This window comes from Triticum urartu, chromosome 7A (assembly GCF_056163025.1).
Source record: "Triticum urartu cultivar PI428250 chromosome 7A, HENAU_Tu73, whole genome shotgun sequence".
NCBI lineage: Eukaryota > Viridiplantae > Streptophyta > Magnoliopsida > Poales > Poaceae > Triticum > Triticum urartu.
Window position 1 is genome coordinate 601,009,979 of NC_141879.1, and position 11,758 is coordinate 601,021,736.

At 50.2% G+C, this 11,758-nt stretch overlaps 2 protein-coding genes across 2 annotated transcripts; one reads left to right on the top strand and one right to left on the bottom strand.

Moving 5' to 3' along the window:
* Positions 1 to 3,670: 3,670 nt before the first annotated feature.
* LOC147960628 (uncharacterized) lies at positions 3,671 to 4,495 on the bottom strand. The gene has a single exon (XM_087533449.1). The coding sequence runs from the start codon at positions 4,493 to 4,495 to the stop codon at positions 3,671 to 3,673; it is 825 nt and encodes a 274-aa protein (XP_087389575.1).
* A 4,731-nt stretch (positions 4,496 to 9,226) lies between these two features.
* LOC125524871 (uncharacterized) lies at positions 9,227 to 10,711 on the top strand. The gene is made up of 3 exons (XM_087536929.1): positions 9,227 to 9,379; positions 9,651 to 10,272; positions 10,323 to 10,711. The coding sequence occupies exons 2-3, from the start codon at positions 9,676 to 9,678 to the stop codon at positions 10,449 to 10,451; spliced, it is 726 nt and encodes a 241-aa protein (XP_087393055.1). The 5' UTR covers positions 9,227 to 9,379; positions 9,651 to 9,675; the 3' UTR covers positions 10,452 to 10,711.
* Positions 10,712 to 11,758: the final 1,047 nt, after the last annotated feature.

Below are 11,758 nucleotides of genomic sequence, written 5' to 3' on the forward strand. Positions count from 1 at the left end.
TATAATAAATAAAGACAACTCCTATGGCTCCTGCCGGTTGTCATACTCATCGACATGCAAGTCGTGATTCCTATTACAAGAACATGATCAATCTCATACATCACATATCATTCATCACATTCTTCTTGGCCATATCACATCACATAGCATACCTTGCAAAAACAAGTTAGACGTCCTCTAATTGTTGTTTGCATGTTTTACGTGGCTGCTATGGGTTTCTAGCAAGAACGTTTCTTACCTACGCAAAAACCACAACGTGATATGCCAATTGCTATTTACCCTTCATAAGGACCCTTTTCATCGAATCCGATCCGACTAAAGTGGGAGAGACAGACACCCGCTAGCCACCTTATGCAACTAGTGCATGTCAGTCGGTGGAACCAGTCTCACGTAAGAGTACGTGTAAGGTCGGTCCGGGCCGCTTCATCCCACAATGCCACCGAATCAAGATTGGACTAGTAACGGTAAGCATATTGAACAAAATCAATGCCCACAACTACTTTGTGTTCTACTCGTGCATAGAAACTACGCATAGACCTAGCTTTGACACCACTGTTGGGGAACGTAGCATAAATTCAAAATTTTCCTACGTGTCACCAAGATCTATCTATGGAGTCATCTAGCAACGAGGGAGGAGTGGATCTACATACCCTTGTAGATCGCGCGCGGAAGCGTTCAAGAGAACATGGTTGATGGAGTCGTACTCGTCGTGATCCAAATCACCGATGATCCTAGCGCCGAACGGACGGCACCTCCGCGTTCAACACACGTACGGAGCAGCGACGTCTCCTCCTTCTTGATCCAGCAAGGGGGGAGGAGAGGTTGATGGAGATCCAGCAGCACGACGGCGTGGTGGTGGAAGTAGCGGGATTCCAACAGGGCTTCGCCAAGCGCTGCGGGAGGAGGGAGATGTGTCATGGGAGGGAGAGGGAGGCGCCAGGACTTAGGTGTGGCTGCCCTCCCTTCCCCTCACTATATATAGGGCCAAGGGAGAGGGGGGGGCGCAGCCTTGGCCCTTCCTCCAAGGAAGGGTGCGGCCAGGGAGGAGTCCCACCTCCCCAAGGCACCTAGGAGGTGCCTTCCCCCTTTAGGACTCTTCCTTTCCCTTATATCTTGGCGCATGGGCCTCTTGGGGCTGGTGCCCTTGGCCCATATAGGCCAAGGCGCACCCCCTACAGCCCATGTGGCCCCCGGGGCAGGTGGCCCCACCCGGTGGACCCCCGGGACCCTTCCGGTTGTCCCGGTACAATATCGGTGACCCCGAAACTTGTCCCGATAGCCGAAATAGCACTTCCTATATATAATTCTTTACCTCCGGACCATTCCGGAACTCCTCGTGACGTTCGGGATCTCATCCGGGACTCCGAACAACTTTCAGGTTACCGCATACTAATATCTCTATAACCCTAGCGTCACCGAACCTTAAGTGTGTAGACCCTACGGGTTCGGGAGACATGCAGACATGACCGAGATGACTCTCCGGTCAATAACCATCAGCGGGATCTGGATACCCATGTTGGCTCCCACATGTTCCACGATGATCTCATCGTATGAACCACGATGTCAAGGACTTAATCAATCCCGTGTACAATTCCCTTTGTCTAGCGGTACGATACTTGCCCGAGATTCGATCGTCGGTATCCCGATACCTTGTTCAATCTCGTTACCGGCAAGTCTCTTTACTCGTTCCGTAACACATCATCCCGTGATCAACTCCTTGATCACATTGTGCACATTATGATGATGTCCTACAGAGTGGGCCCAGAGATACCTCTCCGTCACACGGAGTGACAAATCCCAGTCTCGATTCGTGCCAACCCAACAGACACTTTCGGAGATACCCGTAGTGCACCTTTATAGTCACCCAGTTACGTTGTGACGTTTGTCACACCCAAAGTATTCCTACGGTATCCGGGAGTTGCACAATCTCATGGTCTAAGGAAATGATACTTGACATTAGAAAAGCTTTAGCATACGAACTACATGATCTTGTGCTAGGCTTAGGATTGGGTCTTTGTCCATCACATCATTCTCCTAATGATGTGATCCCGTTATCAATGACATCCAATGTCCATGGTCAGGAAACCGTAACCATCTATTGATCAACGAGCTAGTCAACTAGAGGCTTACTAGGGACATGGTGTTGTCTATGTATCCACACATGTATCTGAGTTTTCTATCAATACAATTCTAGCATGGATAATAAACGATTATCATGAACAAGGAAATATAATAATAACCAATTTATTATTGCCTCTAGGGCATATTTCCAACACTATCCCCCTCTTATTCCGGCATTCTGCAGTTCAGTCCACATATGATACCCCCTTTTTTCAATTTGATACCAATGCATACATATGTAGTGTAGCTCCTTGCTTGCGAGTACTTTGGATGAGTACTCACGGTTGCTTTGCTCCCCCTTTTCCCCCTACCTATACCCGATTGCTGCGACCAAACATTGGAGTCTAGGAGCAAGACGCCACCGTTGACGACGACTACTACTATTCGGGAGGTGCCTACTACTACTTGCAACCCGTTGGCGACGACCAGGAGTAGTTTAGGAGGATCCCAGGTAGGAGGCCTGCGCCTCTTTCGATCTGTATCCCATTTTGTGCTAGCCTTCTTAAGGCAAACTTGTTTAACTTATGTCTGTACTCAGATATTGTTGCTTCCGCTGACTCGTCTATGATCGAGCTCTTGTATTCGAGCCCTCGAGGCCCCTGGCTTGTAATATGATGCTTGTATGACTTATTTTATTTGTAGAGTTGTGTTGTGATATCTTCCCGTGAGTCCCTGATCTTGATCGTACACGTTTGCGTGTATGATTAGTGTACGATTGAATCGGGGGCGTCACACCCCCACTGCTTGTATTTTGCTTCCCAAACTCCGTCACCACATTCCTCATGGTTATGGCCCATCATTCCGCAAACTTGGCAGAAGTAAGGAATCTTTTCATACTTGACCGGGAGCATACGCCGCCCTTCACCGGCGATAGTAAGAGGCATAACCCTCGTGAGAGGTTTGGCTACTAGCACCCTCGCATGAACTCTGACATAATCGCCTTCATAAAACAGCCTAGGGGACAGATGCACCTCTTTGACACGCCCAATTCGGCGAGCAAGTTGATCCACTATATCTGGATCACGGTACATATCAGGGATCCCGTGAATCTGCGCCCAGACATACAAACTATCGAACACCACTGAAATAGGATTTGTTCTCCCATCATAATCTTCTACAAGCAACCCCATAACTCGGAACAACCAAGGGCCGCCATGAACGACCCTTTTCCAGTCGCCGAGACAATACATCTGGAACACGAAGAGATTATCTCATGCTTCCCTGTATTTTGGGACATGTGCTAATCCCCTGTGACGACCCGAAGATGATCGAATCACACTCGAGGGAAAAGGGGATGCGATTTTAGCGAGAACAGATGGAAGCTTTCTTGCGGGAGAGGAAAGTTCAGAGTACAGGAAGAAGCAGAAAGTGATCACACCACACACGCCACTCGCCCACGCAGGGGCTGGCTAAATATCACTCGTCTCGCGGGGCCCACTGATGACCTGGCCTAGCGATGACTTGTCCCTTGCTTCTCTATTCGTTGCTCTGGTCCACCGTGGCACTTGCAGGTGCAGGTGTGACATCTCCCCCTCCATCAGAAGGAGCGTCACCTGGCGCTCCGGTTGCTCCCTGTCAGATCGTCGCTGCCGTAAAATGGAGCTTGAGGGTGTTGTAGTCTTCCCATGTTGTGGCCGATGGTGAAGACGAAGACCAGTGCACGTGCAGTTGCACCAGAGCGGAGTTGCCTCGCTTGACCATGCGCCTGTCCAGGATCTCGACAGGTGCCGTCTCTGTCAGGGACAGGTCCGACGGCTTGGGCAGCTCGGCGAAGACAAGTGTGTAGTTGGGCGTGTAAGGCTTCAGCTGGGATGCGACTGTCCAGCGGAAGGATCAGCTTGTAGGCGAGCGTCCCGATCTTGGCATCCACCTTGAATGGCCCAAAGAACTTGTAGGCGAGTTTAGTGCAGGGGCGATTGACGATGGAGGACTGGGCGTACGCCTGCAATTTGAGCAACACCTCCTCGCCAACCTGGAAGCTTCGCTCCGTGCAATGGCGATCCGCTTTCTTCTTGAAACGGTGTTGAGCTCGAAGCATCTGCTCGTGGAGGCGCGTGGTGTGCGCGCCCCAGTCCCATTGCGTGTTCTGTCCGTCCGTCTGGGGGTGGTAAGCCGTAGAGTACAGCAGCTTGGTGCCCGCGGCCGCGAACAGCTCACACCAGAGCGCGCTGGTGAAGACACGGTCGCGGTCCGAGACGATCGAATTGGGCATGCCGTGGAGCTTGACGACATTGTCCCAGGATGCGCGCGCTACCTTGGTGGCATTGAAGGGATGTCGAAGAGGGATGAAGTGGGCGAACTTGGTGACGCGATCCACGACCACCATGATGGAGACGTACCCTTCCGACGTCGGTAGTCCCTCGACGAAGTCCATCGTCAGCTCCTGCCATGGTGCTGTGGGAACGGGCAGGGGAGCCAGGCGGCCAGCCAGTAGTGCTCGTGCTTGGCCTGCTGGCATACCATGCACTGCTTGACATACTCATCCACGTCGCACTTCTGTCCCGGCCAAATGAAGAGCTTTTTGACATGCTGGTGAGTGGCGGTGATGCCCGAGTGGCCACCCACCCCGCTGTTGTGGAACGCGCTGATGAGCTTGGTGCGGAGCGCCGTGTTGCTGCCGATCCAGAGCCAGTCCCCGCGGCGAATCAAGCCCTTGTGCAGCTCAAACCCCTCCTTGTCTGGACTGTGGATGGCGAGGCGGGACAGCATCTCTTGTGCGGTGGCATTGGTCGCATACGAATTGGCGACCTCTTGTACCCAGGCCAGTTGGCAGAGGGAGAGCGCGGCCATGCTCAGAGCAGCGCCCACCCGGGACAGGGCGTCCGCCACGCCGTTCTCTGCTCCGCGCCTGTACTGAAATCAGGGGCGGAGACAGGGGGGGGGGGGGCGAGCAGGGGCTAGACCCCTGCCAATCACTCGCCCCCCTCAACGGTTTGTAGCAGGCTATGTAGCAAATGGCCGTAACTAATTGCATCATTAGCCCATATAAAAATTATTCATTGATCCAGCCGCACCGAATTTTGCCTCTGCCGCCGTGGCCCGTGGGTGTCGGCGTTCGGCGTTTAACATTGCTGCGGCGGCCATATATCCACTGGTCGCCACGATGACAACTCCGTCCACCAGTCTACACTATGGTCCGCTGTCCGCATACGACCAGATGCAGTCGGATCAGATCAGAAGAATACAGCTAGAGGCCGGTGACTATTAATTATTACTCGTATCTTCTTTCCATTTTTTGATCCATGGCATTGCATTTGTCTGGTCAATTAGCATTGCATTTGCGCATTTTTGGATCCATGGCATGAGTTATTTGACGTGTCACAGTGGTGGTTTTATTTATTTGTTTTGTAGTCTTTTCAGTTAACAACGGGGTCAATTACCATCAACTTGCCCATTTTCTAGCTGGGTGTTTGCAATCATCTAGAGCTAAAAATCTTCTCTTAACTTACCGATTTGACGGGTGGATAATTCCAAACAAGAACTACTTACATACTTAATGGTTTATACATTTCTATGGTTAGTCATAAGTCTTCCAGTGTCAGCCACAACAACTGAACAAACTATTTTCTCTATGAAACTAGTCAAGACACGTTTTTGAAACAAAACGAATATGATTTTCGTCGACATTGCATGATTGCCTATATTGGTAAGGAAATAGCAATTCACATTATCAACTTGTAATGCTGGTGGTCATTCTAGAGCTCAATTTAAGTCAACAGAAATGTAACATTGTTTTGTAATTTCAAACGGATGTTTATATGATCTCTCACCAAAGCCACCATGAGACCTAATATATTGTGATATTCCATGACTTCTACGAACATTAGCTTTTCGACCCCCTCATATTCAAATCCTGGCTCCGCCCCTGCAGCGCGGCTCTCTCTCTCTCTCTCTCTCTCTCTCTCTCTCTCTCTCTCTCTTCTTTATGTCAATTTCCTGTCATCACCACAAGGAACCGAGCAACCGAGCGAAGCACAGTGGACACCATGCTGGACAAGAGAATAATGGAGCAAATAAAGCCAAAACGCCATAGTTTCATAGCTAGGGAATCTCAAAAGGAACAGCAGTGTCCTACGACACCAGCCCATATTGCTGCACTCTTTAGTTTACCCGTTTGTCCAGTGTCGAACCAAGGCCAGAAATCCCCACCTCGATGCCCATGGCATGCAATTGGCACGCCCAATTGGTGTTGGTGTTGTACATCATCACAAGGCCGCGGATTAATCAAGCGAAAATCGCGATGGTGTTGTACGGGTTTAGCACCGTACCGCATTGTAATCGTGACATTGCAGTTGCAGAGTGGTCGTTGCTATAAAAGCAAGCAGGCAAACACACATTCAAAATGACCATGGATAGTGACGGGGTAGATGCTTCTCGCTGAGAAGAGGCGCTCGCTCGGCAGCTAGCGTTGCTCGTGGGTCTGCATGCACATCTGCATGCGATGTGCATGGCCGGCGTACGTGGCGGGACCCAATGCGTGTCAATTCATGTGAAAAAACAGGAGTCGCGTCGATGGCCCTGTTTGGATACTCTAACACAGTTAGAGTTAGAGTTATTTTCTAACCCACTCTAATCCAAATAAGCACCTCTTCACCGGAATAGTTGAATTAGATGGAACTAACCCACTCTAACCCTCCCTATTTGGATACTTTTAGGTTATGTGAACCTCCAACTAACCCAAACTAGCTCTAACCCCATGATCCAAACAGGGCCGATGTCGACATAAAACACCATGGCCACATGCCTAGCTCTTGTAGGTATAGTACAGAGAAGAATCTCGCCTCTCTTTAGAGCATCTCCAACAGCCGCGTCGTAAAATTGTCCATTTTAACGCGCGCGCAATCGGTAGAGTGGCTCCAGCGGGCGCGTAAAAACCGCGTGTGCGGCACATCTAGTTCAACACGCGGGCCGAAACTCCATGGCGCACTGCTTATTTGCTGCGTCCGCTTCCACGCGTTGGACTCTCGCGCGCTTGCTCGCAACTCGACCCCCCATCCAGTCGCGGCGCCGCCGCCGCCCGCGCCACCCAGCGACCGTTCCGGCGCTTTCCCGGCCTATCCCCGCGCCGCGGCGGCTTCCTCCGCCCCCTCTAGTCACCGCCGCCCCTCGTGCGCGTCCGTCCTCCGACGAACAGCGTCCGGGCGCTCGCTGCCGCTCGGCGCCCGCAAGGTGTTTGATAAAACGCCTACAAGGTATGTATTGCTCAAACTTCATGAATTTGGTGCATGTTGATTGTAGTTTTTATAGCATAGTATTGAACAGTGTAGATGAGTTTGTCGTATGATTCTTCCGAAGAAGAATTTGATATGGAAGAGGAGGATGATCTTGCAATGATCCTCGCTATGCACATCAATAAAAAACCAAAGCACGGTGGTTCCGCTATGGGTTGGCAGAAAATTTGGAGGGATAGGATCGATGCCCACAACTGATTGATCAGGCATTATTTTGCGGAGAATCCCACATACCCCGAGTCATATTTTCGTCCCCGTTTTAGGATGAGCACCGAGTTGTTCAGGCGCATTGCAGAGAAACTAGTGAGCCATGAACAATTTTTTCAACAAAGGAGGAATGCCGCCGGAGAGCTTGGGCATAGCACCTTTCAGAAGGTGACAGCTGCTTTGCGTATGTTGGCATACGGTATCCCGGTTGATCTAGTTGATGTTCACTTGGTTATGGGTGAGAGCCAAGACATCATGTGTGTCAAGCGCTTCGCGGTCGGAATTGTGCAAGTGTTTGGCCAGGAGTATTTGAGATCTCCCAATGCCGAAGACGCCGCAAGGCTATTGGAGATGAACAAAGCTCGCGGCTTCCCTGGTATGCTTGGCTCAATAGATTGCATGCATTGGAGTTGGAAGACTTGTCCAAAGGCATGGCATGGGCAATTTCACGGCCAAAAAAAGGGTTCCACAATAATTCTTGAAGCGGTGGCCGATCAAGAGACTTGGATTTAGCATGCATTCTTTGGAATGACTGGATCTTTGAATGACATCAATGTTGTCAACCGGTCACCACTGATGAATAAGATTGCAAATAGCGATTTGCCACCGGTGCAGTTTGTAACAAATGGCCGTACATACAACTATGGCTATTATCTAGCGGATGGTATCTATCCAAAGTGGCAAACCTTTGTGAAGCCGTTGAAAAAGCCGGAAGGTAAGAAAAATCTTGATTTCCACAATGCTCAGGCGGCGGCTAGAGAAAATGTGGAGAAAACTTTTGGGATGTTGCAAGCCCAATTTGCTATTGTGAGAGGACCGGCTAGATTTTGGGGTCAAAAAATGCTTTGGTACATCATGCACGCTTGTGTGATCATGCACAACATGATCATTGAGAATGAGCGTGGTCAAGATATAGACTACTCTCAGTATGAGCTGTTGGGACATCCCGTGCGAGTGTGACGGAGGGCTGAAAGGATGGCCCGTTTTGTTGCCTCCTATCATACCATTCGACGTCCCGCAGCGCATGATGATCTTCAGAAAGATCTCATTGAGGAGTGGTGGGCATGGAATAAACGACAAAGAGCATCATGATTTGTGCGTTCGATATTGTATTGTTGAACTATTTGTTGTGTTTTGAGTTGTAATAACGAAATTGAACTATTTATTGTTGATTTTTTTTGTGCTTGAGCTTTTTGCTTCTGTTTTGAAATGCACATGTTGTTTATGTGAGAGTCGCGCGCGCTGCATTTTTACGCGCGTAGTTATTTTAGCGCGGCTGCTAGAGCCAGCGCTGCCCGCCGTGTCAAACCAGACGATGAACATACGGCAAAGTAATTTTTAGCGCGCGGCGTGTTCGACGGCTATTGGAGATGCTCCTACGGGCACGGCACGCGCCAGTTGAATCAAGGCCACAAATTTCTCACCTCGATCGATGCCATGGCAATTGGCGCCGTAAAATTCAACAGCGCATGCAGTTCCATGGTTGAACAGAAGAGCAGCGACGCACGTTATCTGACAAAGGTATGTGAAACTCAACCAATGCTTGGTATAATACAGTACTTAAGAGTGGCACATCAGAGATCTCACTCCTTGTCTGGGCACCTTCCTTGCTTGCTTCCGCCTATAAATAAGTGGCCATCTCATCTTCCTTGCTTGTCTCGCAGACAAACACGCCAGTTCCACGACTTCCTCGCGCCACTCTTTCTCGGTCCGCCGGTCTCCTCCGGAGAGCTCGCCCTCACCACCACGCCGCCGCCTCCTGGTCGCTGGACTGGACGACGCCTCCGGGAAGCTCCTCCCGCCTCCACGCCTAGTCACAGGTTCCTTCCTTCTTACCCCGCTTCTTTTTTTTTCAAATCGGCCGGCGAACTGGCGCCCATCCACGGGGTGGTGCTGGTGCATGCTCTCTCTCGCTCCACACGACCCGACCACGGTCTCTCGCTCTCTCCACAGGACCCGCCCACACGGTCTTCCCGGCGAGCAGCGGCGGCCAGCAAGCCCACCCAGGCGTCGAGCCCTGCCTCTTCCTCTTTGCTTGCTCTTCTACGTCTCGCATTTCCTATCACTGACTAACTTCCTACGACCAAACAGGCCGTGAATCCAACGCCGGTCGAAGATGTCGTCGCATCCAGGCGACCTGCAGCTCATGGACGGCCCAGTGCTCATCCAGCACGGCGACAAGGACGACCTGCTTATCGACGTCCCGGAGCCCGTCCAGCAGGACGACGATGACGACGACAAGGACCACCTGCTGCTGGCCCGGACCAAGAGGTGGATAAAGGAGATGCAGGTGGGGCTGATGCTGGTGGCGACCATCCTGGCGTCGCTGGCCTACCTGTCCGTCCCGTACCCCCCGGGCGGGTTGTTCTGGAGAGAGGACAAAGCCGGGCCATACCCATACGGGCACGACGCCGGCGACCCGGTGCTGCCCGGCCATCCCATTTTCAAGTCGCTTAGCACCGTGGCCTTCCTGACCTCACTGCTGCTGGTCTCCAGCGAGTGCTTCTACCGAACGTGGGACAGGGTGGCAGGGCTGCTGCTCCTCGCTCTCCTCGACCTCGCCTGCCTTGTTGGCGCCTACGTTGTCGGCGCCAGTCCGAATGGCTGGGGCTGGTTCATCATCGTCGTATTCCCCTGCACCGTCGTCGCCTGCAGTTTCCTCTTCTTCTCCGTCCCCTTCATTAAACGTCTGATATACGCCCAAATCGATCACGTTGCCTGGTTTCTCTATGATATATACATAGCGCTGCAACGTTTCTACAGGGTAATATGGATGCTACTGCGGTTCCTGCGTCGTCTCGCCAGGCTCTGGTGGTGACCAGAATGGAGAGAGCGGCAAGGAGCGGGCGCTGTGGGTCATCTTCCGGCCATTCCTCGCAGATCAAGTCGTAGGCATCGTTCGCTGCTAGTAATCTACATTATTCTCTGGCTCGGCAATGGCTCTAGGATTAGTGCAATCGTATGTTGTCGTAGTAGGATCTAGTCCATGTAGCTAAGAAGCGAATGTCTGTCTGTACGTAGATGATCAAGGGTGCCACCCCGGTCTGTTTTAGTGGTTATTATTGTACCGTACGATGTTGGCTTCAGCAAATGTCCGTCGTAGAAGAACGAGTAAAATGCATGACTAGCTTTAACAAATAAGCAATGTTGTGTTGGAGATGATTCAGTATTGATGATAATAGCTAGCTAGCTAGCTAGCTAGTGGCCGATCTTTTGTACTCCCTCTGTAAATAAGTATCAGAGCGTTCAGATGTGTTTACTATTTTACTGTGCACTGCTGGGTTCAGCGGTGCAAATGGCCCGGTGTAGAACAATGGCACCAATATATAGCTACTGTTTACTGTTTTCGCCTCATAATTAACATGAGTTCTCCTTTCGCTCTCTCTCCTAACCTGCAAATTTGGCATGCCTTCTCTCTCCAGTCTTTGCATGCAGCATAAAAAACTCGCCATGCACACACAATCTCTCTTCACCTTTCACTACCTCGCCATCACTCTCTGTCTTTTACTTCTCTCCTTTTTTTTCCCTTCAATTCCTGTTTCCTGACATGCGTTCGTTTCTGTTTCCTGACTAGCTTTTGATCACAGAGTGCTCCGGTTAATTTTGCCATGACAATTGGCACGCCCAGTTGTTGTTGGTGCTGTACATCACCACAAGCCAACAGATTAATCAAGCGAAAATCACGATGAGCTGCACTGTTTTGTTATCGTGACATTGCAGAGTGGCCGGAGACTGGTTTTTCTACCGTGCATGGTGGATCCCGTGCATGTACCCACCGTTCCATTGTTGTGTCGGGATGTGTGCCAGCAGAATATGTAAATCAATTAAATATACTTTTTACTTATTGATGCAACGTTGACACCCGACACAATGATTTCTCTTTCATAACATTTCATCACGTGATGTTCCCTAGTTTCAACAACGAAGTCAGATTTCTCAGCAAGTCAGCCCCATCTAAATTTTAATTTATATTTTGTTGAAACAATTGTTTTTATTCAATAAGATCTTCAAAACAATAGTACTACCGAATATGTTTTTTGAATATTATTTCTTTAAACACTCAAATGTATTATTTTTATATGGACATTACTTTTTTTAGAGGTTCATCATGTTTCATACTGCACTGTCAAATATGTATCCTGTAAATTTGATTTTTTGTAATATGAGAATACTAATGTTCTGTTATGCTTATCATGGTT